This window comes from Mobula hypostoma, chromosome 10 (genome assembly GCF_963921235.1).
Source record: "Mobula hypostoma chromosome 10, sMobHyp1.1, whole genome shotgun sequence".
In the NCBI taxonomy this organism is placed as follows: domain Eukaryota; kingdom Metazoa; phylum Chordata; class Chondrichthyes; order Myliobatiformes; family Myliobatidae; genus Mobula; species Mobula hypostoma.
The window spans coordinates 1,834,334-1,861,935 of NC_086106.1; the positions used below are offsets into that span (position 1 = coordinate 1,834,334).

At 42.6% G+C, this 27,602-nt stretch overlaps 1 protein-coding gene across 2 annotated transcripts in view; it reads left to right on the plus strand.

The window, feature by feature from the left end:
• rnaset2l (ribonuclease T2, like) overlaps nt 1–18,312 on the plus strand; it is a 70,291-nt gene extending 51,979 nt beyond the window's left edge. For both annotated transcript variants that reach the window (XM_063061228.1, XM_063061229.1), the window contains 2 exons: nt 7,563–7,631; nt 16,670–18,312. In XM_063061228.1, the coding sequence (XP_062917298.1) occupies nt 7,563–7,631; nt 16,670–16,837 (237 nt within the window). In that variant the 3' untranslated portion in view covers nt 16,838–18,312. The remainder of the gene's footprint in view (nt 1–7,562; nt 7,632–16,669) is intronic.
• The last annotated feature ends 9,290 nt before the right edge of the window (nt 18,313–27,602 follow it).

Below are 27,602 nucleotides of genomic sequence, written 5' to 3' on the forward strand. Positions count from 1 at the left end.
AGTTTGTACATTCTCCCTGTGGGTTTTTGCATCTTCCCACATTCCAAAGGTGTACAGGATAGTAAGGGTTGCTGAATTTGATCATGCTCATTTGGCACCAGAAGCTTGGCAATGTTTGCGGGCTGTCCCCAGTATAATCAAGAATCAGAATCAGGTTTAATAGCACCAGCATATGCCATGAAATTTGTTGTTATGTGTAAATTACAGTAAGGAGCATTTCTTTAACAAGTTAAATAAGCAGTGCTAAAAGAGGGGAGAAAAAACAGTGGGTTCACTGTCCATTCAGAAATCTGATGGCAGAGGGGAAGAAGCTGCTCCTGAATCGTTGAGTGTGTGTCTTCAGACCCCTGCACCTTCCTGATGGCAGCAATAAGAAGAGGGTTAAGACTGTCATCAAGGCTGTCCTAAGACTGTGTTAGTCGTTCATGCAAAGTGCACATTTCACAATATCTTCCTCCATTTCCCTTCACATACACACCTCTGTCTAGGGTGGCACTGTAGTGTAGTGGTTAGCACAACGCTTTACAGCACCAGCGACCTGGGTTCAATTCCCGCCACTGACTGTAAGGAGTTTGTACGTTCTCTCTGTGACTGTGTGCATTTCCTCTGGGCACTCCGGTTTCCTCCCACAGTCCAAAGATGAACCGTTTGGTAGTTTAATTAGTTATTATAAATAACCTGTCATTAGGTTAGGATTAAATCGGGGGATTGTTGGGCAGCATGGCTCCAAGGGCCTATTCTGCGCTGTATCTCAATAAATAAAAACATAAATAAAAGCCTCCACATTGTCTTTCCACTCCAAAAACTCATTCCAGTCACCTACCACTCTCTGTATAAAAACTTGCCTTTCATGCTGCCTTTAAACTTCATCCCTTTAACCTTAAAGGCATGACCACTGGCATGTTAACTGGAGAGTTAACATATGAGGAACGTTTGTCCACTCTTGGACTGTATTCCTTGGAGTTTAGAAGAATGAGGGGAGACCTCATAGAAACATTTCGAATGTTAAAAGGCATGGACAGAGTGGATGTGGCAAAGTTGTTTCCCATGATGGGGGAGTCTAGTACGAGAGGGCATGACTTAAGGATTGAAGGGCGCCCATTCAGAACAGAGATGCGAAGAAATTTTTTTAGCCAGAGGGTGGTGAATCTGTGGAGTTTGTTGCCACGGGTGGCAGTGGAGGACAAGTCATTGGGTGTATTTAAGGCAGAGATTGATAGGTATCTGAGTAGCCAGGGCATCAAAGGTTATGGTGAGAAGGTGGGGGTGTGGGACTAAATGGGAGAATGGATCAGTTCGTGATAAAATGGCGGAGCAGACTCGATGGGCCGAATGCCCAACTTCTGCTCCTTTGTCTTATGGTCTTATGTGATAGGCACAGAGCTAAGAGGTGGAATACAGGCAACATCCAGCTACTCAGCAATAAACATTCTGGATTTCCCACTGACGCCAGTTAATCCACTGAGACAACAGGGTCTGAATTTTGCAGACCTAGACATGGGAGGGCGAGTACCCTGTATTTCCTGATGGGATTTCAATCCGCTCTCTGTCTCCATATTAACAAATAAAGAAAAGGATTAGCTCTATTTGTCATGTGTATATCAAAATATCCAAACATATCGTGAAATGTGTCGTTTGTGTCAAATAAAGTCACTGAGGCTTGTACTGGGGGCAGCCTGCAAGTGTTGCCATGCTTCTGGCACCAACATAGCATGTCACAATTTAACCATTTATCTTTGGAATGTGGGAGGAAACTAGAGCACCTGGAGAAAACCCATGTAGCCACATGGAGAATGTACAGACAGCAGTGGGAATCAAACCCCCAACCAGTGATTCTACCACCCGTTATGCCGCTGGGACTTAGGGCAGCAATGAAGGTCCTTCATTTCTGGGCTTCCGTCATCATGTCAGTTGCCTGGTTTTCACTGCTATTAATCATGTACGTCTTGGGTGGAGACTCAGGAATACTGTCACACTCGGATGTAGAAGGATTCTTCATTGATGTGTCTATAACTGTTTTGTTGACCAGTCAGAGTTGTCAGCCTTGAGATAAACCTGGTGGACCAGTGGGCCACTCTTGGTCTGGCCTCTCCCCTTTGACCTGTCTGGTATGGGTGACCCTACCAAGAGGCAAAGCACAAAGCCCTGACTTCAGCCAGCATAGCTCCCTGGGTCATTGAGGCACGCAAGCCCCCCAAACCCTAGGATGTTGTGATCCTCCTGGAGGAGACCAGTGATTGCTGACGCTGTAAAGCAATTGTGCAATAAGCTAAGCTACCATGCTGTCCTTTTATTTGCTAAAGCTTCTTTGAAATGCCTTCAGGCACCTTGCCTCATCAGGACAAAACAAAAAACTTTATAGTTTTTCATGACATCTCGCAGTGAGTCTCAATCAATGAGGTTTTCACTGCTGCAGTGCAGGAGGTGAGGCATGGCAGACAATTTGTACCTAGCACACATCCAAAGCAACAAGGTGATCATGACCTGGGATGAGTATTGGCCAGAACAGCAACACCGTTCCTGCTGTTTTTAAAATAACTCCAAGAAATGTCTTGGATCCACCTGAGAGAGGACTTTAGGCCTGGGATTACTGCCTCATTACATGAGGACACTCTCACTCTGCTGCCCCCCACCACCCCCGGTGCATTGTGTGCAAAACTAGTCAGGGAGTTAAACACCCTCTCAAGAATCACCCGAGCCGAAAGCTTTCTTCAGGGCTTTTCATGAGAAAACTTTGTGAAAAGATATTGCTCTTTCAAGGGCAAATAAAGAGTGGATGGAGATTAATATCTTTCTACCATGTGTGCTTCGAGTCAAAATTCAAATTAACCTGTGCAGGAAATGATGTTAAAAAAAGCAGCTTATGAACAGGAAGTGACGCTTGTACATATTACACAGTGCCTCTGGAGACAGACCGCTCATCACATTGTATAAGAACATCAGCCTTGATTTATGAGTTTACAACTTCAACTTTTCTTTCTCCCATGGTCCACTCTCCAGTCCTATCAGAGTCCTCATTCTTCAGCCCTTTACCTTTTTCACCTATCACCTTCTCACTTCATCCACCTCCCCTACCCACCGCCCCCCCCCACCCCTGCCTCACCTGACTTCACCTATCACCTTCCTGCTGAAGGGTCTTGGCCCAAAACAACAACTGTACTCTTGTCCATAGATGCTGCCTGACCTGCTGAGTTCCTCCAGCATTTTATGTGTGTTGCTCGGATTTCCAGCTTCTACAGAATGCCTTGTGTTTATCAGCTGTATTTGTTCTTAGTTAACCACCTTAAACCTGTGCCTTCTATTTATTGCCCCTTCAGGTCTAGGAAGCCACCTCTATTTATAAATTCCACCTAAAGCTCTATTTAATATTTTAATAAATTAACTTTTAAATCACAGTTGAGAGTAAAAAAAAATAATCTAGGCTATTTTCTCCAGTCTACCCACATCACTGTAAATCCTTCACTCCAGGAATGGAAGGTGTTAACTTCACAGCCTGGCCTAGAAAACAGATTCTCAAAGGATCAGTGTAATTGGTATCTTGCAGAATCTATTTTATTGAGATGGATGAAATAGAATTGTCCCAAATTCTATTGCACTAAATGGCTCTTTATGTTTTTCAGTACTAACGCTAGGAATAATATATCCTACACCAACTTTATTAAGTTAAAGGTTTAATAACAATTACGTAAAATAATTTTCTTTTCAATCCTCCTCTATGTTTATGACCACTCTTTGAATTGTTTTACAAATATGGGAAGAATCAAGATATCTGGATGGATAAGATTTAAGTTCAATCAGATATCTTTAGATTGTAAATCTTTCCCTGGATCTATTTTTGGACAAGTGACATGTGCAATATGACTGCAGTGCGTGTAAATAGTTTTCTGCTTTTCTGTGTTTAATGGCATAAATGGGAAATTCTCCTGAAATGGTGCTCAATATATTATATATATATAAAGGCAGCAGGGTAGCGTCGTGGTTAGTGCAACACTATTGCAGCTCGGGGCACTCTGGTGCTGGGAGTTACTGTCTGTAAGAAGTTTGTATGTTCTCCTGGTGAACCGTGCGGGTTTCCTCCGGGTGCTCCGGTTTCCTCCCTCAATCCCAAGACGTACCGGGTGCTGGTTAATTGGTCATTGTAAATAGGATAGGGTTAAATCAGTGGATTGCTAGCGGTGTTCCTCATTGGGTCTGAAGGGCCTGTTCCATGCTGTATTTGTAAATAAACTCTACAGAGCACTTCAGCTCATGATGCTGTGCTGAGCTTTTCACCTACTCTGAGATCAATCTAACTCCCCCCTTTTACATAGCTTTCCAATTTTCCTGTCATCCATGTGCCTATCTAAAAGTTTATCAAATGCCCCTATGGATCTGCCTCTACCATCACCCTGGGAGAATATTCCACATACTCACTGCTCCGTGTTAAAGTTCTACCTCTAACACCCCCTGTACTTTTTTTTCCAATCGTGCCCTGGGAAAATGTCTCTAGCTGTCCACTTGATCTATTCCTCTTATTATCTTGTACTGTACGCCTCTATCAAGTCACTTCTCATCCTCCTTTGCTCCAAAGAGGTAAGCCTTGCTCAGCCTATCCTCATAAGACATGCTCGCTAATCCTGGTAAATCTCCTCTGCAATCTCTTTAAAGCTTCCAAATCAATTTGATTGCAAAATGATGAGGACATTGGTGAAAATCTTTTTATAAGATCAGGTAGTGCAAGATTAGCTATGCAGAGTCATTGCCTGGGAGAGAGTTGAGAAAAGAGTGGTCAGAGTTTACAAGAGGGGAGCCTGGAAAACTGATTCTGTTCCTCCTGTTACAAAGTTCTGGGGTCTTCTGGGCCCATCTTCTTTTCTAAGGCCTGGTGGAGCAAGCTCACTGTAGCTCACCACTCAGTTAAAAGTGTGACACAATCATTCACTTGAGGCACAACGAGTGCATTGACGGAACAACTCTGCAAGCTTTGGGGCAGCAGTGACCCTGCTACCACCTCAGAGGAAGGCGAAAGACATGATTTAGAAAGTTACTTCAGTGAAGATTTACAGTCACTGTGAACTGTCTGCTCCCAGATGGATGAGTAAACAACATAATTTTAACTACTAATGGACTCAACAAAGCACTGAGTTAAAAACTAACTCCATAGGTTGACTTTTAGTTATTATTGCAGATGTTGGCAAGAACATGCACCAATAACATCGTCTCACCAAAGCCCCAAAGCAACTGAAACTGTTTGGCGAGGATGAGGTAAAAAAGGAGCCAAGCAGCTTTCAATGTAATAACCTTCCAAGCCATGGTCTTCTCAAACAGCACAAATTGCCAGCTGAATCATCATCGATGCTCTATATGTAATGCATGCTAACGATCTAAGATGCATTTATTTATTTTATTTCGTGATACAGCTCGGAGTAGGCCCTTCCAGCCATGTCACCCTAGCGACTGTGAACACAAGTTGCAATGAGACCTTTAAGTGAGTCTGCAGGTTGTAGACGCATTGCAGAGTTGTGCTGGGTGAAGTCATCCGTGCTGGTTCAGGAGCTCAACTGGCATAGAATAATAATTGTTCCTGAACCTGGCGGAGCAGGACCGAAGACTCCTGTATCTCCTCACTAATAGCAGTAGTGAGAAGGGAACATAGCTTGGATGGTGGAGGTCATTGATGATGGATGTGTTTGCTTTTTCAACCCTAAACTAATCACAGGACAACTTACAATGATCAATTAGTCTACCTGGGTCATCTTTGGACTGTGGGAGGTAACCGGAGAACCTGGAGAAAGCCCACAAATTCCATAGGAAGGACTCATTGCAGAGAATGCCGAAATTGATTTCCGAACTCTGACACCTCGAGAATTATATCATTACTATGAAGCCTCCATTGACCATGCATGTTGCGTCTTAGTTGCCTGCATTAGTTGGATTCAACTTACACCGCAAGCAGTCGGAGCAGTGCTGCCAGGATAATCAAGGACACGACCCACTCAGCCAACACACTTTTTGTCCCTCTTCCCTCCGGGAGAAGGCTCAGGAGCTTTAAGACTTGTACAGCCAGATTTGGGAACAGCTTCTTTCCAACTGTGATAAGACTGCTGAACAGATCCTGACCCGGATCTGCCTCTTGGTTTTTTTGCACTGCCTTACTTCCCATTTTTCTATTTTCTATTTATGATTTATAATTTAAATTTTTAATATTTACTAATTTTAACTATTTTTAATATTTAATATTTGTAATCCAGGGAGCGGGAAGCGCAGAATCAAATATCGCTATGATGATTGCACGTTCTAGTACCAACTGTTTGGCGACAATAAAGTATAAAGTATAAAGTACATGTGCAAGCCTGGGCAGTACGATACGGAGAGCAAGCTGTTGTCCTTGTAACAAGCTCCCCCTCTCCACGCAGCTGATGATCCCAAAGAAACAGCAGAGACTGATACAGTTTGGCATCAGTAGCATCACAGAAGTTTCTAGTCGGAGTTGAACTCAACATAGGTCTGCCTTAAAGACTCCAGTTCCAGATTTTTCAGTTGGGGCCTACTCTCAAAGCTTTCCCCATGAGTGGATATAGCCACAAGGCAGCGGAGGTTTGAGATCCGAGTTTTTCTTCCCCTAGATGAGCTGCCAACTACAGTCGACGTCCCATCAGCCCGAAGCGACTGGTTTTAAGGCGCCAGTAACCCACCTTTGCCCCTTCTTCAGTCAGTAGAAATGATTCTGCCAGGCTAAGTATCTAAGCCACCCATGCAGGCCAGGAGCTGGACTTGGTTGTCAGAGGCTGTTTGAGACAGACGCCATTGGGAACATGAGAGCTTGTTCCCATTACCAGCCCTGGCTTTAACAACCTTAAAGAACCAGCATTCCTATAATATGACAAATTTATCAGAATGTACATTGTCATAGAAACATACAGCACAGAAACAGATCCTTTGACCCATCTAGTCCATGCTGAACCATTTAAACTGCCTATTCCCATCAACCTCCCAAAACCATAGCAACATAACCCTCCATACATCTCCCAACTATGTACCTATCCAAACTTCTCTTAAATGTTGAAACTGAGCTTGCGTGCAGCACTCTCACAACCCTCTGAGTGAAGAAATTCCCTCTCATGTTCCCCTGAAACTTTTCATCTTTCACTCTTAACCCATGACCTCTAGTTGTAGTCCTATCCAGCCTCAGTGGAGAAAGCCTGCTTGCATATACACTACCTATACCCCTCATAATTTTGTATACCTCTATCAAATCTCCTCTCAATCTTCTACATTGTTGTTAACATATGTTTAAATTTTGCAATGGTTTAAATATTGTATTTCTATACATAAAGCATTATCAAATTCCTTCAATTAAAAGTAGGATATTGGCATCAATTAACCAGAAGTTATCTGCCACTGTTGTTCTACACAGTACATTTATCTGTAATTTTAAACTGAAGAAAGTAATTCATTGCCCTCTATACCTCATCTAAATGTGATCCTTTGTTTTTATAATGGGCTTCAATATCTTCTCTTGCTTCATAATCCATTCCCCCCTCCCCTAATTAAATCAGATCTGCTTTTGCATCTATTTGCAGTTGAAACACTTCCACATGGCGCTGATGGATTTTGGCACTCACGTTAGCCTCCAGTGTTACAAATCTAAGGTAAGATTTTCATTAATTTGCAAGTTCACATGATTTGCAGTTACCGATTTCAAAGTGGTCCCCAAACTCTTCTATACAGACTGTGGAGATCTCGTGTCAGTTTTCTATGAGTGTTGACGCTTCAGTATTCTAGCGCACAATCCAAGGGGGTTATAGGCAAGTGCACAAGAAAGCAGTCCCCTGAGCAATTTCCCTAGGCTGAAGCAAAGGCAAAATGACCAGAGGAGAACAAGGAAGGTTGGGGAAAGCAATTTTGGGAAGATTCAGATTCATTTTTTTAGCACACGTACATAGAAACACACAGTGAAATGCAACGTCTGCATTAACAACCAATACAACCTAAGATTGTGCTGGGGGCAGCCTGCAAGTGTCCACACACGTTCCGGCTCCAACGTAGCACGTCCGCAATGTTCCACTGAACAACACAAACAGTATCAACAGTAATAAAACAAACCCATTTCCTATCCCTCCCATCCTCTCACCCACACACCACTCGGCAGGCGGCCTCCAGACCTCCAACTTTGGAGTTCAGTCCCAGGACGACGACTACAGGTTTGACCTTCGAGCTGAGATGATGAGGGTCAGAGCAGTCGGGAAGAGAACTGGAGAGGAGGGCTTGTCCAAAAGGAGATAATATAGTCATAGTGATACTTTATTGATCCCGGGGGAAATTGGTTTTCATTACAGTTGCACCACAAATAATAAATAGTAATAGAACCATAAATAGTTAAATAGAAATATGTAAATTATGCCAGGAAATTATGAAATAAGTCCAGGACCAGCCTATTGGCTCAGGGTGTCTGACCCTCCAAGGGAGGAGTTGTAAAGTTTGATGGCCATAGGCAGGAATGATTTCCTATGACGCTCTGTGTTGCATCTCGGTGGAATGAGTCTCTGGCTGAATGTACTCCTGTGCCCACCCAGTACATTATGTAGTGGATGGGAGACATTGACCAAGATGGCATGCAACTTGGACAGCATCCTCTTTTCAGACACTACTGTGAGAGAGTCCAGTTCCATCCCCACAACATCACTGGCCTTACGAATGAGTTTGTTGATTCTGTTGGTGTCTGCTACCCTCAGCCTGCTGCCCCAGCACACAACAGCAAATATGATAGCACTGGCCACCACAGACTCGTAGAACATCCTCAGCATCGTCCGACAGATATTAAAGGACCTCAGTCTCCTCAGGAAATAGAGACGGCTCTGACCCTTCTTATAGACAGCCTCAGTGTTCTTTTACCAGTCCAGTTTATTGTCAATTCATATCCCCAGGTATTTGTAATCCTCCACCATGTCCACACTGACCCCCTGGATGGAAACAGGGGTCACCGGTACCTTAGCTCTCCTCAGGTCTACCATCAGCTCCTTAGTCTTTTTCACATTAAGCTGCAGATAATTCTGCTCACACCATGTGACAAAGTTTCCTACCGTAGCCCTGTAACTCAACCTCATCTCCCTTGCTGATGCATCCAACTATGGCACAGTCATCCGAAAACTTCTGAAGATGACAAGACTCTGTGCAGTAGTTGAAGTATGTTTGGGTGGGATGCACTACAGGGGGAGAATATAATGGCTACAAGAAAGTGAACGGCGAGAGGGCTGACCCCACCACCCAGCACATACCCTCTTTTCAATGGAGGTACAGGATCCTGAAGGCACACACTCAACATTTCAGGAACAGCTTCTTCCCCTCTGCCATCAGATTTCTGAATGGACTTTGAACCCTTGGACATGACCTCACTACTTTCCCTCTCTTTTTGCACTACTTGTTTGGGTTTTCTCTTACATACAAACCTATTGTAATTTATAATTTTTTTATTTAGTGCAGTGCAGAGGAGGTTCACCAGGTTGATTCCAGAGATGAAGGGGTTAACCTATGAGGAGAGATTGAGTCGCCTGGGACTATACTGTCAGGAATTGAGAAGAATGAGAGGGGATCTTATAGAAACATACAAAATTTTGAAGGGGATAGATAAGATAGAAGTAGGAAAGTTGTTTCCATTGGTAGGTGAGACTAGAACTAAGGGACATTGCCTCAAGATTCAGAGGAAAAGATTTAGGATGGAGATGAGGAGAAACTGTTTTTCCCAGAGAGTGGTGAATCTGTGGAATTCTCTGCCCAGGGAAGCAGTTGAGGCTTCTTCACTAAATATATTTAAGATACAGTTCGCTAGATTTTTACATAGTAGGGGAATTAAGGGTTATGGGGAAAATGCATGTAGATGGACCTGAATTTACGGACAGATCAGCCATGACCTTATTGAATGTTGGGGCAGGCTCGATGGGCCGGATGGCCTGCTCCTGCTCCTATTTCTTATGTTCTTATTATGTACTGTGAAGCTCCTTCAATAACTGAAGTTGGGTAAATACTGAAAGGCTTTTATTCGCTGTACAATACCACCTCCATGCTGAGTGTCAGCCTCCGGACTGAGGGGGAGGGGCAAGGCGAAAACGCCTTTATTCAGGGGTCTGTGGGAGGAGCCACAGGGGCAGTCAGCAGAGGGGCGTCCAGACAGTTAACCCCATTACAACATATATATGGTTTACCACATTCTGCAATGTACTGTATCACAAAACAACAAACTTAACAACATATGCAACTGATATTAATCCTGATTTAGAGTACAATAAGACATGAATACTAATGAAACTATTAGGTACTTCTGGCCCTCCTGGAGCAGGTCCTTTCACTTGGATCAAACCTTGGCCTTATAAAGCATTGAACCAGCATTTCCCTTCAGTGTGCTTTTGGAGTGCAAATCAATTTAGATGCCCATATGCCCACAGTACAAGATGATTCTTCCCCTGCAACACACACACCAAATCCCGGAGGAACTCAGCAGGTCAGGCAATGTCTACGGAAATGAATAAACAGTCGATGCTTTGGTCTGAGACCCTTGTTCAGAACCAAAAAGGATGGGGGAAGACACCAGAATAAAAAGTTGGGGGGGTGCGTGGTGGAGGGGAAGGTGGTTAGCTAGAAGGTGATGGGTGAAGCCAGGCAGGTGGAAAAGGTAAAGGGCTGGAGAAGAAGGAATCTGACAGGAGAGGAGAGTGGACCATAGGAGAAAGGGAAGAAGGAGGGGACCCAAGGGAAGGTGAAAGGTTGGTGAGAAGAGGGGAAATGTCAGACTGGGGAATAGAAGAAGAGGGGAGGGTGGTGAATTTTAATACTAGAAGGAGAAATCAATGTTCATGCCATCATTCTACCCAGACAGAATATAAGGTGTCCCTCCTCCACCCTGATGGTGGCCTTATCGTGGCACAAAAGGAGGCCATGGACCAACATGTCGGAATGGGAATGGGAATGGGAATCAGAATTAAAATGCTGGGCCACCAGGAAGTTCTGCTTCCTCTGATGTTATTGTATTTCTCCTGGAAAAGCATCCAAACGACATTGTGCACTTACTATAAATAAGTTAGAGATCTTGAACCTTCCATGCAGAAAATCCTATAATTGAATTTGAATCCATTATTGATTAAGCAATAACCTGACCGTAGTGTCAACAGTATTTTCCAGGTCCTCTGCATCTCTGTTTGTGGTCTTTTGAGATCTGCATTATCTTGTAACAGCCAAGAGCAGGAGCTATTAAAGAAACAAAAAGACTACAAGTAGAGAGCATTAATTCTGTGAAGCACCGTGTAGCGTAACTGTAGTGAGGACCATCTGCACGTCACTGCGTTAGCATACCATGGATTAGACGTGGAGGCGGAGGGGTGGAAGGCGAGGATTAAGAGAACCCTCCTGTGATCTGGTTGAAGCACCTTCAATAATTCCAAAAGACCGAAATAGGGTAAATACTGAAAGGCTTTTATTCGTAGTAAAATACGACTTCCATGGTGAGTGTCTGCCCCCGGACTGAGGGGGAGGGGCAAGGCGAAATCTCCTTTATTCAGGGGTCTGCGGGAGGAGCCACAGGGGCAGTCAGCAGAGGGGCGTCCAGACAGTTAACCAGTTACAACATATATATGGTTTACCACACTGGTTAAGAGGAATGGGCCTCAGTGCAGAAAATGGTGAGGTCTCTGACAACTACGATGGCTTGTTGGCAAGTCATTGCCATGGATGACTATGGAGGCCAGGTCATTGGGTACATTGAAATTGGAAGTTGATAGGTTCTTGATTAGTAAGGCAGCAAAGGTTATGGGGAGAAGGCAGGAGAATGAGGTTGAGAGAGATAATAAATCTGCCGTGATGGAATGAAGGAGCTATTCCCCCTGGTCCACCCTCCCATCTCATTCAACTCCCCTTCTTCAAGTACCAATCCATACCACTCATTCGGCCCATCAAATCCATGCTAGCCACTGGGGACCCATCTGATATTAATCCCACCTAACAGCACTTGGCTTCTATGCCCAGGTGATATAACTGAGAAGTCCTTTGGGTTGACACACTGAGTAGCAACTGAAAGGCCACACTCGGAGAATTGTGCACCTCACTGAAGGAAGGCTGTGGTAGCATGAGAGAGAGTGCGGAAGAGATTCACCAGTATATTGCCTGAATAGAAGACTTCACTTAAAAGGAGAGATCGGATAGGCTGAGTTTATTCTCACTGGAACATCAGAGGCTAAGGAGTGACCTTATAGAGCGGGGGTTCCCAACCTTTTTATGCCGTGGACTCCTACCACTAACCGAGGAGTCCGTGGACCCCAGATTTGGAACCCCTGTTATAGAGGTTTATAAAATTATGCATGATATAGATAAGGCAGATAATCAGTCTATTTCCTAGGGTGGTGTCTCTAAAACTTGAACAAAATGATCTAGGAATATAGGTCTATAATTCATTAAAAGTGGTGTCACAGGTAGACAGGGTCATAAAGAAAGCTTTTGGCACATTTGCCTTCATAAATGAAAATATTATGTAGAGAATTTGGGATGTTATGTTGACATTATTTAATCAGCTGAAAAAAATGGGCAGAAAAATAGCAGATGCAATTTAATGCAGACAAGTACAAGGTTTTGCACTTTGGTAGGACCAACCAGGATAGGCCTTTCAAAGTGAACAGTGGGGCACTGAGAAGTGTGGTAGAACAAAGGGATCTGGGAGTACAGGTCTGTAATTCATTGAAAGTGGTGCCATAGGTAGGGTCATAAAGAAAGCTTTTGGCACATTGGCCCTCATAAATCAAAGTACTGAGTACAGGAGATGGGATGTTATGTTGAAGTTGAATGAGACATTGGTGAGGCCTGTGGAGTACAGTGTGCAGTTTTGGTCACCTACATACAGGAGAGATGTAAATAAAATTGAAAGAGTACAGAGAAAATTTACAAGGGTGTTGCTGGGTCTGGAGGACCTGAGTTATAAGGAAAGATCAAATAGGTTAGGATTTTATTCGTTGGAATGCAGAAGACAGAAGGGAGATTTGATAGAGGTATACAAAATGATGAGGAGCATAGATAGGGTAAATACAAGCAGGCTTTTTCACTGAGGTTGGGTGAAACTAGAACTACAGAGCATGGGTAAGGCTGAAAGGGGAATGTCACAAAAACTGTGGGTCAATTGTTTAAGAAAAATAACAAGATGGCTTGAGTTGCAAAACTAGATTGAGGTGCTTTTATTTACCTCAAAACAAGACAAGAACTGAACAAAACAATATATATAGCCACCCTCAGACTAAACACAGAAGAAAACTAACCCTGAAGCCTTGGTAACCTGAGGCTTCTAACTGCTAAGCCCCTCCCACTAGACCAACCAAAAGCTAATTAACTCAATTATCCAATTAAAGATGGTATTCTCCACCATCAGCACATCTGTGCAGGTAGCTGCTGCCTCTATATGAGACAGCTCCATGTAGTAGCTCTGTTTCAAACCCAGTCACTATTACTGCTAGGGATGAGTCCGCCATGTGCTGTCTGTAATCAGTGACGGGCCTTCGTCATAGGGAACATGTGAGGAAAATTCTTCACTCAGAGGGTTATGAGAGTGTGGAAAAAGTCGCCAGCACAAGTGGTCCATGTGAGCTCAATTTCAATGTTTAAGTGAAGTTTAGATAGGTACATGATTGGGGTGCAGGTCAATGGGACTAAGCTGCAGTTTAAATGGTTTGGGCACAGGCTAGATGGTTTGAAAGGCCTGTTTCTGTGCTGTACTCTTCTATGACTGTGTGACTCTAGAAGGTACATCTCTAAAGTGACAAGAAGAAAGACCAATTGAATAATTACTTTGGTTCTGTCTTCACTAAGGAGGACATAAATAATCTTCCAGAAATAGTAAGGGACAGAGGGTCCAGTGAGATGGAGGAACTGAGCGAAATACATGTTAGTAGGGAAGTGGTGTTAGGTAAATTGAAGGGATTGAAGGCAGATAAATCCCCAGGGCCAGATGGTCTGCATCCTAGAGTGCTTAAGGAAGTAGCCCAAGAAATAGTGGATGCATTAGTAATAATTTTTCAAAACTCGTTAGATTCTGGACTAGTTCCTGAGGATTGGAGGGTGGCTAATGTAACCCCACTTTTTAAAAAAGGAGGGAGAGAGAAACCGGGGAATTATAGACCGGTTAGCCTAACGTCGGAGGTGGGGAAACTGCTGGAGTCAGTTATCAAGGATGTGATAACAGCACATTTGGAAAGCGGTGAAATATCGGACAAAGTCAGCATGGATTTGTGAAAGGAAAATCATGTCTGACGAATCTCATAGAATTTTTTGAGGATGTAACTAGTAGAGTGGATAAGGGAGAACCAGTGGATGTGGTATATTTGGATTTTCAAAAGGCTTTTGACAAGGTCCCACACAGGAGATTAGTGTGCAAACTTAAAGCACACGGTATTGGGGGTAAGGTATTGGTGTGGGTGGAGAATTGGTTAGCAGACAGGAAGCAAAGAGTGGGAATAAACGGGACCTTTTCAGAATGGCAGGCGGTGACTAGTGGGGTACCGCAAGGCTCAGTGCTGGGACCCCAGTTATTTACAATATATATTAATGACTTGGATGAGGGAATTAAATGCAGCATCTCCAAGTTTGCGGATGACACAAAGCTGGGTGGCAGTGTTAGCAGTGAGGAGGATGCTAAGAGGATGCAGGGTGACTTGGATAGGTTGGGTGAGTGGGCAAATTCATGGCAGATGCAATTTAATGTGGATAAATGTGAAGTTATCCACTTTGGTGGCAAAAATAGGAAAACAGATTATTATCTGAATGGTGGCCGATTAGGAAAAGGGGAGGTGCAACGAGACCTGGGTGTCATTATACACCAGTCATTGAAAGTGGGCATGCAGGTACAGCAGGCGGTGAAAAAGGCGAATGGTATGCTGGCATTTATAGCGAGAGGATTCGAGTACAGGAGCAGGGAGGTACTACTGCAGTTGTACAAGGCCTTGGTGAGACCACACCTGGAGTATTGTGTGCAGTTTTGGTCCCCTAATCTGAGGAAAGACATCTTTGCCATAGAGGGAGTACAAAGAAGGTTCACCAGATTGATTCCTGGGATGGCAGGACTTTCATATGAAGAAAGACTGGATGAACTGGGCTTGTACTCGTTGGAATTTAGAAGATTGAGGGGGGATCTGATTGAAACGTATAAGATCCTAAAGGGATTGGACAGGCTAGATGCAGGAAGATTGTTCCCGCTGTTGGGGAAGTCCAGAATGAGGGGTCACAGTTTGAGGATAAAGGGGAAGCCTTTTAGGACCGAGATTAGGAAAAACTTTTTCACACAGAGAGTGGTGAATCTGTGGAATTCTCTGCCACAGGAAACAGTTGAGGCCAGTTCATTGGCTATATTTAAGAGGGAGTTAGATATGGCCCTTGTGGCTACGGGGGTCAGGGGGTATGGAGGGAAGGCTGGGGCGGGGTTCTGAGTTGGATGATCAGCCATGATCATAATAAATGGCGGTGCAGGCTCGAAGGGCCGAATGGCCTACTCCTGCACCTATTTTCTATGTTTCTAAGAAGCTTGAAGGAGATCTGAGGGACACAGGGTGGTGATTATACGGAATGAACTGCCAGAGGAAGTAGTAGAAGCAGATTACAATGCCTGAAAGGCCTAATCTGAACAAATGGAATTTGTGTAGATCGGCATTATGATCAGTTTGGATGAGTTGGGCCAAAGGGCCTATTTCTGTGTTACACAACACTAGGACTCCATCATCTGCAAGTATCAACCTTGACGATGGTACTCATGTACATTTAATGAATCCAAAGAGCTACAAGGACTCAATTTTTCTTTGAAAAAAAGATTAATTTAAATGTCAAATTTTAGTTAGCCTACCTTATTTCATTTGTTGACAGACCTACCCTGCGCATAAAGACAAGAGGTTCTGCAGATGTGAAAATCCAGAGCAGCACACACAAAATGTTGGAAGAACTCAGCAGGCCAGGCAACATCTATGAAAATGAATAAGCAGTTGATGTTTTGAGCCAAGCCCCTTCATCAGGACTGGAAATGAAGGGGGAAGGAAGTTGCCAGAATACAAAAAAGTAGGGGGAGGGGAAGGAGGGCTAACTAGAAGGTGATAGGTGAAGCCAGGTGGGTGAGAAAGTCAAAGGGCTGGAGAAGAAGAAATCTGATAGAAGAGGAGACTGGATGATAGGAAAAAGGGAAGAAGGAGGGTCACCAGGAGGGAGTGATAGGCAGGTGAGGAGAAAAAGTAAGAGGCCAGATTGGGGAATATAAGATGAGGGAAGGGAGGGGAAAAGTTACTGGAAGGAGAAATAAATATTCATGTCATCCAGTTGAAGTCTACCTAGATGGAATAAGAGGTGTTGCTCCTCCACCCAGACAGTGACCTATGGCAGAAAAAGGATGCCCTGGACTGAAACATCAGAACGGGAATGGGGATAGGAATTAAAATGGTTAGCTACCATGGCAAACGGAGCAAAGGTGCTAGTCAAAGCGATCCCCCAATTTACATTGGGTCTTACCAATGTAGGGGAGGCTGCAGATACAACAGATGACCCCAGCAGACTGGTACGTTCTGTACTTATTTTGAATGGTCAATCACCTATAACCTTGAAGTCTGAGGTAAAGGATAACAATTTACAACAATGTTAACACTGCGGCTTTCTCTAATGCTCTTTCCTCTCTATGTTTGTTTAGGAACGGCAGATACTCATGCAAGTCAAAATTTCCCTAAGTAAGGACTTTTCCATTGGCTGCAAGACTACTGAAGACAATTTTAATAAATCATATTATTATCCCTGCAAAAACAAGTCTGAAATATATTACTATCCCCTCACGAATCATTCACATAATCCTTGTCCCTAAAGGAATCTTCTCTTTACATCCTGGCTGTTTTCAGGAAAGGTACTTTTGATTGAAATGTATTAGATGCCTTACCTTTTGGTGTTCACTTGCAGGCCAAACCCTAATGCTTCTGGGTGAAGGGTAGGACAACAGTATCATTATTTTGAAGGATGGCTGTGCCTGGCTCTTTATCATTTGCCTTGTATTCAAAAATGTAATTAAGTTTAACCTCTTGGATGTTTTGGTTTTAACAGTATTCTATTTCAATTGTAAAAGATTTATATTAAATATTCAATCTCTATAAGTGTTCACACTTTTGTGTGGAACATGGTCTTTGCACAATCTCCATCATTTGGGAGAGAGGGAAAGAATTAAACTTTTGTTTGCCTGTTAACAGCAACACACACACACACAAAATGCTGTAGGGACTCAGCAGGTCAGGCAGCTTCTATAGAAAAGAGTGCACAGTGGACGTTTTAGGCCGAGACCCTTCATCAAGAATGGGTCTCAACCCAAGATGTTCACTGTTTACTCTTTTCCACTGATGCTGCCTGACCTGCTGAGTTCCTCCAGCATTTTGTGTGTGTTGCTCTGAATTTCCAGCATCTACAGACTTCCTCATGTTTATGGTTTGTCTATTGAAATAAATTGGCACATCTGTCAATTCTCTTGCCAATAGCTCAAGTGTTGTCTGCCCCACAACTGAATCAAGAGATTTCATTGAGCTGAAATTACTCAATATTCTTTAAAAAAGGCCTTTTATATAAAATAAGATTGTCCATTCTTTCTCATATTGTCGTATTTGTTTCTTAACTTCCACATTCTCTGCATTTATGGGTTTTGAATTGTGGATTACTGATATTTTCTCTCAACATGTATTTCCTATAATTCCTTACAACGTAGAAGGAAGCCAGTCAGCTCACTGAGTCAGTGGTGGTTATCACAACAATCCCATCCGCCCCCAGTCACCCACTTAGTTCCTGCTAACTATTCTTCCCCATATGCCTATGAACAGCCTTAATTTTCCCATCAGCTATCCACACTAGGGATATTTTACAACAGCCAATTCATCTGGCAACTGGAGTGGCTTTGGGATGTGGGAAGAAACTGGATCATGGACGGGGGTGGAGAGAGCAGTCACAGGGAGAATGTGCAAACTCCATACATACAGCTCTGGAGGCGAGAACTGAACCAGGATCCCTGGAGATGTGAGATTTCTGCGCTACCTACAGAGTTGCTGTGCCATCTATTGCTTTTCTAATGACTTTATAGAAACCAGCAATGCATGTAATTAAAGCATTTATTGAAGCTGAATATCATAGCTTTATCTCCTACCTGTCGGTGGAAAACCTGTTGAAGATCCTATCTTCAATCTAATACATGGTTTGATGTTTTAAGACTCTCTTGTAATTCTTTCTCAAAAGGTTGATGTAACAATTCCTTCACTAAATATGCTTTGCAATTTACAAATGTTTAACACCAATAAATCATCTATGAAAGTGAATCCTGTTTATTTTTGTGTTTATTTTGGATTTGTGTCACATCATGTCCTTGGAGCGCTTCCACATAAGCTGCTTCCAGCGCTTCCTGGGAATTACCTGGTATGAGTGGGTGCCTCACACTGAAATACTTGTAAAGACCAACTGCAGAAGTATTGAGGCTATGATCACCCAGCGTCAGCTGCAGTGGCTGGGGCACCTGATAAGCATGCCCCCATGTCAGCTACCCCGCCGAGTGTTATACGGCCAGCTACATCATGGTTGACACTCAGCTGGAGGGCCGAAGAAGCGCTATAAGGATCAGATGAAGAATGCTTTAATGACGTGCAAGATCAGACCTGAGGACCTGGGGGAGGTTGCTGCTGACCGTACCACTTGGCGACAGCTGTGTAGGGACGGGGTTCGTATTCTGGAGATGGAAAGAGCAACCAGAAGACAGCAGAAGAAAGCCAGGAGAAATGCAGCCATGGTTGCCACCACTACCACATATACATGTCCCACCTGCAATAGAGCTTGTGGGTCTAGGATAGGACTGTATAGTCATCAAAGATCTCACCGTTAAAGGAGTGGACGTTGTCATCAGATTTTGATGGACAACTGAAGAGAGGACTTGAGTCGATGGGTTGGAGCAAAGTACAGTGTTTTTAACACAAAGTGCAGGTCCCACTGAGTGCACTCTCAGTGTAGTGTGGACACCAATGGGCTGCAGTGAGGCAGGGGTGTCGTACTATATTTAAACAATTCCGTAAGTTCAAATACCTGATTAAAATGTTCAAATGAATAAATTGAATTCTGATAGCTGTGACAGAACACAGGAAGTGCAGTAGGTGGAAGTGTAGTGTGTGGGAGCTGAAAACATAAACAGATTTATAACAAAACTCCTCCAGTAAGTGTCTGCAGCTCAGGAAATCTCTACACAGAGTAAACTGTCCTGTAGTTGTCTTAATACTAAATAGGCAGGGATGTGAAAAAGTGCAGGGGGTGTGGTTTTAGATGAAAAGGAATTAAGAAAGGTAGAGTGAAAGGACATTCCCAAGTCTCCGCACGGGAATTCTGTGATTGACAGTGGTGAACACCAAGAAGAAGGGTCCCGGCCGGAAACGTCAACTGTACCTCTTCCTATAGATGCTGCCTGGCCTGCTGCATTCACCATCATTTTTTGTGTGTGTTACCAAGAAGAAGTTACTGACACGATGAAAACCACCAAAGATGGAGGACCTTCATTGCTGCCCAAAATGCCAGCAGCGTAACAGGCAAAGGAGAGATAGTGAACGGTCAAGGTAAATAATGAAGGACAGCAAAATCGATAAGAGTACCCAGAATGTATAAAGAAGGAAAAGAGCATACAATTTAAGAGTATGCATAAGAACATAGGAGCAGGAGTCGGCCATCTGGCCTGTTGAGCCTGAGCTGCCATTCAATAACATCATGGCTGATCTGGCTATGGACTCAGTTCCACCTACCTGCCTTTTCTGCATAATTCCCCTGCTGTCCATAAATCTTTCCAACTGTGCCTTAAATACATTTAAGAAGGTAGTTTCTACTGCTTCCACGGGCAGAGATTTCCACAGATCCTACACCTCCAAAAGACGTAGGGGCAGGGGTAAATTGATTAAAAAGTCAAACTCAGAGGCTCTTCATGTGAATACAGTACACGTGGCATTCAAAAACAAAGTAAACCAATTCAAGCCACAAATGGAAATAGATGGATCTGATCTATGCATCGTCATGGAGATGAGGCTACATTCAAAGTGATCATGGTTGGGAGTTAAGTATTCAAAGATACTTAACTTTTAGAAAAGTGAGGCAAAATGTAAGAGTAATATTAGTAGAAGTAGAATTAGGTTCCTTATGGTTCTTATAGCTGGGCATAGTAATTGGGTTAAACTCCCACTACCAATGAACTCTCCCAATGGAGTGTGTCTCTAATGGCCTCTGACAACCAAGCCCACCTCCTGGCATTCACATGTGGCTTAGCTACTAAGCCAGGCAAAACCGTTTCTACTGACAAGAGAAGGGGCAAAGGTGGGTAACTGGCATGGAGATGGGGAGCCTACTACATGGACAACAGCTTGCTTTCCATATTGTACTGCCAGGCTGTGTATCTCATAGACAGCATCTATGGTTGACCCCAACTAATGAGGGGCCGCAGTGGTAGTCGCCCTAATAATAAAGGATTCAATGAAGCCTGCAGATAAAAAAGCATTTTAGTTTATAAGTTTCAAAAGTAGAGTTAGTTTAGTTAAAACTGAAATAACAATCCCAGAACACATTGGTGGGACTCCAGTGCAGGCTCCCAAAGAGTAATTGGAATCCAGTGTAGAGTATATATCAAGAAATTAAAGTTACTCTAACAAGTATAGTACAACAGTCACAGTCAACTTTATGTAGAGACTGATGGTAGCTGTCTGTTGTGTCCAACAGTGACAGGAAACCTGTGCAGCAGAGTTTTTAAAGTGGAAATACTTTATACTTCATTGTCACCAAACAATTGATACTAGAACGTATAATCATCACAGCGATATTTGATTCTGCGCTTTCCACTCCCCGGATCACAAATATTAAATATTTAAAATAGTAAAAATTAGTAAATATTAAAAATTTAAATTATAAATCATAAATAGAAAATAGAAAAATGGAAAGTAAGGTAGTGCAAAAAAAACCAACAGGCAGGTCCGGATATTTGGAGGGTACGGCCCAGATCCGGGTCAGGATCCGTTCAGCAGCCTTTTCACAGTTGGAAAGAAGCTGTTCCCAAATCTGGCCGTACGAGTCTTCAAGCTCTTGAGCCTTCTCCCGGAGGGAAGAGGGACGAAAAGTGTGCTGGCTGGGTGGGTCATGTCCTTGATTATCCTGGCAGCACTGCTCTGACAGCGTGCGGTGTAAAGTGAGTCCAAGGACGGTAGATTGGTTTGTGTGATGTGCTGCGCCGTGTTCACGATCTTCTGCAGTTTCACTGGGGCAGTTCCACTCTCTTGACCTCGGAAATTCAAGTCCAGTGGTACTAACAAGCATCACAAACTGGGGTCTTCCTTGGTTGCAGTGGATGACCGTAACGTCTTCTGAGCCTAGTCATGCCTTTCGCTCTCCGTGGCGCATTGCAGAACCGCCTTCCTGGCTGTTAGATCTCACTCTAAATGTCATCTGCCCAATTCACTGGAACTGACTTTGAATGCTGGGACAGGCAAGTCCCTAACTCATCAGGGTATGAGGCTGTTGGCTACCCTCCCCTGGTTTAGCCCGCCTGTCGAAGTGACGTACCGGGGTGTGGCTGCTCTCACATGCAAACAGCTACTTGGTGCCAAAGGTGAGTCATCTGCTCCCAGAATGGACTCAGCAGGTCTTTCATCAGAGGTGCTACCCCTCCCTGGGCACCCCGCACACCCCTGTAGAGACTGTGCAAACCAAATTAACACTAACGCGTGGATGGTGTGTTCAAAATAGTTATCTAGAAGAATATGCTGAGTGATTAATTTGAGTAATAAGTTAATTGTGGAAATGAGAACAGATGTAAATAATTTTAAAAGTTAGGGACCTTTTGAAAGAGTAGTCATAATACATTAGAATATTTTATATAAAGGTAGAAATACATTCAGTCCAATCTGAAACCATGTTTGGTGATCTAAATGAAACTAACTAAGAAGGTATGTGGCAAGAATTGGGTATAGAAGATTACGCAGCAGACAAGAAATTGCCAATGTTCAATTAACTGATATATAGTTTACCACAATACACTCAGTGGCCACTTTACTAGGTACACTGGTACACCTGCTCGGTAATGCAAATATCAACCAATCACACGTGAGCAGCTCAATGCATAAAAACATGCAGACATGGTCAAGAGATTCAGATGTGGTTGAGGCCAATCATCAGAATGGGGAAGAAAAGTGATCTAAGTAACTTTTACTGTGGAATGATTGTAAGTGCCAGATGGGGTGGTTTGAGTACCTCAAAAACTGCTGATCTCCTGGGACTTTTAGCACAACGGTCTCTAGCGTTTACAGAGAATGGTGTGAAAAACAAAAAAAAACACCCAGTGAGGGCAGTTCCATAGGCAAAAATGTCTCTTAATTGAAAGAGGTCAGAAGAAAATGGCCAGACTGGTTCAAGCTGACAGGGAGGCTACAGTAACTCAAATAACCACACGTTACAACAGTGGTGTGCAGAAGAGCATCTCTGAACGCACAACACATCGAACCTCAAATGGGCTGCAGCAGCAGAAGACCACAAACATACACTCAGTGACCACTTCGTATGTTCGTTTGCTATGTGCTGTGTTATGTGATGTGGGCAATCATGGTCCTTGGCAAATGTCTCTACAGAAGTAGTTTGCCATTGCCTTCATCTGGGCAGTATCTTTACAATACGTGTGAGCCCAGCCATTATCAGTATTCTTCAGTGGTTATCTGCCTGACGTCAGAGGTCACATAACCAGGACTTGTGATATGCACCAGCTGCTCATACAACCATCCACCACCTGTTCATATTACCCTAATCGGGGGGGCTAAGCAGGTGCTACACCTTGCCCAAGGGTGACCTGCAGGCTAGCGGAGGGAAGGAGCGCCTTACACCTCCTTTGGTAGAGATGTATATTCACCCTGCCACCCCGGTTTCATCCAGGAGATACCTAATAAAGTTGCCACTCAGATCTATCACATTAAGAGACAAAAGCCAATAGGATAAATGATCTAAATGCTAACAAGAGTATTTAAAAATGGTATTCAATAATCAAAATACTTATAATGTTGCCAAAGAGAACAGTAAGTGTGAGGACTAGGAAGATTTCAAAAGACAGTGAAAAAAGACCAGGACATATACTACGGAAATTGAAAACAGAAGACAGGAATGAACTGATGAGAGTGATAAAGACTGACTGTTAAAGCTTTCTTTTATATCAATAGAAAAGACTGGCAGATTTAGGTGACTCCTTATGGATCAGACAGGTAGCAACAGAGATATTAAATTGCCGTTTTTGTGTGTGCATCTTCAAAAGAAAGACGTGAAAGAGTGACTTCCAGAAATACCTGAACAAGGAAACCAGGAATGCCATACAGAGGGCTATTTCAAGAGCAAAGAATCAATTCCATGAAAGGTCAGATGCACAAGAGCTCTGGAAGGGCTTGTAGGACATTACTTCCTATGAAGTGAAACCCAACACCATGAATGGCAGTGATGCTTCACTCCCAGATGATCGGAACACCTTTTATGCTCGCTTTGAAAGGGAGAATAAAACCACAGCTATGAGGATCCCTGCAGCACCCGGTAACCCTGTGATCTCTGTCTTGGAGGCCAACATCAGGCTAGCTATCAAGAGGGAGAACTCTTGCAAGGCCACAGGCCCTGTTGGAGTACCTGATAAGGCTCTGAAAACTTGTGCCAACCAACTGGCATATGTATTCAAAAACATTTTCAACCTCTCACTGCTATGGTTGGAAATTCCCACCTGGTTCAAAAGGGCAACAACTATACCAGTGCCCAAGAAGAACAGTGTGAGCTACCTTAATGACTCACATCTACAGTGATGAGTGCTTTTAGAGGTTGGTCATGACTAGAATCAACTGCTGCCTCAAAAAGGACCTGGACCCACTGCAATTTGCCTATTGCCACAATAGATCTACGGCAGACGCTATGTCATTGTCCTCCACATGGCCTTAGACCACCTGGACAATACCAATACCAATATGTCAAGATGATGTTCATTGACTATAGCTCAGCGTTTTACACCATCATTCCCACAGTCCTGATCGAAAAGCTACAGAACCTGAGCCTCTCTACCTCACTCTGCAATTGGATCCTCGACTTCCTAACCGGAAGACCACAACCTGTGCGGATTGGTGATAGCATATCCTCCTCGCAGATGATCAACACTGGTGTAGCTCAGGGGTGTGTGCTTAGCCCACTGCTCTACTCTCTATATACACATGACTGTGTGGCTAGGCATAGCTCAAATACCATCTATAAGTTTGCTGATGATACAACTACTGTTGGTAGAATCTCAGGTGGTGATGAGAGGGCCTATAGGAGCAAGATATACCAGCTGGTTGAGTGATGTCCTGACGAAGGGTTCTGGCCCGAAACGTTGACTGATCGTTTCCACGGATGCTGCCTGACCTGCTGAGTTCCTCTAGCGTGTTGTGAGTGTTGCTTTGACCCTAGCATCTGCAGATTATTTTGTGGTTGAGTGGTATTGCGGCAACAACCTAGCACTCAACGTCAGTAAGACCAAAGAGCTGATTGTGGACTTCAAGAAGGGTAAGACAAGGAAACATGAACCAATCCTCATAGAAGGATCAGAAGTGAAGACAGTAAGCAATTTCAAGTGCCTGTGTGTCAATATCTCTGAGGACCTAATCTGGACCCAATATATCGATGCAGCTATAAAGAAGGCAAGATAGCAGCTATATTTCATTAGGAGATTGAGGAGATTTGGTGTGTCTCCTAAAACACTCGACAACTTCTATAGATGTACCATAGATTGCATTCTGACAGGCTTCATCACTGTCTAGGAGTGCGGGGGTATCGCTGCACAGGATCGTAAGAAACTACAGAAAATTGTAAAGTTAGTCAGCTCCATCAAGAGTACTAGCCTCTGTAGTATTCAAGATATCTTCAAGGAGTGGTGCCTTAGAAAGGACCGTCGTTATTAAGGACCCCCATCACGCAGGACATGCCCTCTTCTCATTGTTACTATCAAGAAGGAGGTACAGAAGCCTGAAGGCACACACTCAGCGATTCAGGAACAGCTTCTTCCCCTCTGCCATCCAGTTTCTAAGTGGACACTGAGACCTCACTATTTTTAATTTAACAATTTAATATACTTACTGTAATTGATTTATTTTTCTCTATATTTACTGCATGCACTGCATTGTTCTGCTGCTGCTGAGATAACAAATTTCACGACACATGCTGGTGATTTTAAAACCCGATTCTGATTCTGAAATAATGAAGAAAAGTTCTAAAGGTGAAAAGAATTTTGAAATTAGCATCAAAATTAAAAGAAAGTTCTGGAGAAATTAATGGAATGAAAATTCAATAAATCCCCAGGACTTTGTGGCTTTTAAGATACCAAATGTATTGATTTTTTAATCTTCTAAAGTTTCATAGATTATAGAATGCTTCCAAGAATGGAAGGTGGCAAATACAATCGCACTATTGAAGGAAGTGCAGAAAGCGAAAACTAGTATCAGTCAGTCGGAAATCAATACTAGAATATATTAATAAGGAGTGTTAACAAGCCACATAGCAAGATAGAGTCAACATGGATTTACGAAACAGAAATCATACTTGGTAAGTGTTAGACCTTTTTGAGTTGTACCTAACAAAATTCAAAGTTCAAAGTAAATTGATTATCAGAGTGCATATATGTCACCATATACAACTTTGAGATTCATTTTCTTGTGGGCATAGTCAATAAATCTACAGAATAATAATAAAAACAAAATCAGTGAAAGACTGCCCAACTTCCCAACTTGAGCATTCAACCAGAGTGCAAATGACAACAAACTGCATAAATACAAAAGAAAAAAATAATAAGAATAAATACATAAAGTGGACTTCAGGAGGAGCCCCCCAATACTCCCCCCACTCACTATACTCAACTGTGTTGTGTCTGCTGTGGAGACCTTCAGGTTTCTGGCTGTCACCATCTCCCAGGACCTGAAGTGGACACCCAACGCGGACTCTTATCAAAAAGGCTCAGCTTCGTTCCTAAATCTTTTTTTGATAAAGTCGACTCTAAAATTTCTTCATTTATTTGGCAGAATAAGAATCCGAGACTGGGTAAAATACATTTACAGAAAGCTAAGAGAGATGGAGGTTTAGCATTACCTAACTTTAGATTTTATTATTGGGCTATTAATATTCGACATATGAAATTTTGGTTACTTGACCGGGATATACTATCTATTCCTAAATGGGTAGCATTGGAATTACAATCTGTTCAGGGTTATACACTTGGTTCTATTTTAGGTTCATCTCTTCCTTTTGATTCGAAACGCCTTAAGCAGGTCTCTAACCCGATTGTTAAATATGCTTTGCATATTTGGTTTCAATTCAGAAAATTTTTTGATCTTAATCAATTCGGGTTAGCGATTCCTATTTTAGGTAACATATTTTTTCCTCCCTCTTTTACGGATCGCGCTTTTCAAACTTGGAAGACTAAGGGTATTTTACGGTTTTTGGATTTATTTTTAGATGGTTCCCTTATGTCTTTTGAACAATTATCTAATAAATATAACTTATCAAGAATACATTTTTTTAGATATTTACAAGTTAGAAATTTCCTAAGTACTATACTTTCTTCCTTTCCAATGCTTCCTCCTATATATATTTTAGATTCGATAATTAACCTTAATCCATGTCAGAAAGGTGCATCGGCTATGATTTATAATATTATTATGAAACTTAGGAAAGCTCCATTTGATAAGATTAGGGTAGATTGGGAACAGGAATTGGGGCTTACCATTTCTGTGGATGATTGGGGGCAGATTTTACAATTAGTTAATACTTCCTCTATTTGTGCTAAACATTCCCTAATTCAATTTAAAGTGGTGCATAGAGCACATATGTCCAAAGATAAGTTAGCGCGTTTTTACTCGCATATTAATCCTTTCTGTGATAGATGTTCGGGGCAGATAGCCTCTTTAACTCATATGTTTTGGTCTTGCCCTACTTTGGAAACTTTTTGGAGAGATATTTTCAATATTATTTCTAAGGTATTAAATATAGATATCTCTCCTCACCCTATTACTGCTATCTTTGGACTACCTAAAATTTCTAGTAATCTTTCCCCTTCAGCCCGTAGAATGATTGCATTTCTTACTTTAATGGCGAAAAGATGTATTTTACAACATTGGAAAGAGCTTAATGCTCCAACTACCTTTTTTTGGTTTTCTCAGACGATTTTATGTTTGAATCTGGAGAAAATTAGAAGTAACCTTTATGATTCTTCATTTAAATTTGAACAGATTTGGGGACCTTTTATTCGATATTTTCATTTAATGTAATATTTACCCTTCTTGTTTTTTTTTCACTGTTTTAATGGAGGTCGGGATTGAGGACGTGATTTTAAGTTTAACTCTGTTTGGTTTCAAGTTAGCCCATTGCTTTGCTTTGCTTTTAGTTAGTTGCACGGTGGGTTTTTTTTTGGGGTTTTTTTTTCTTTTTTTCCATTGATATATATAAAATCTAGTATACTATTATGTTATCTTGGTTTCTTATGCTTAAATTACATTGTTTGTAGTATTTTCTTTTTGGTATTGTTATCTTTTGGAATTTTATTATACTTT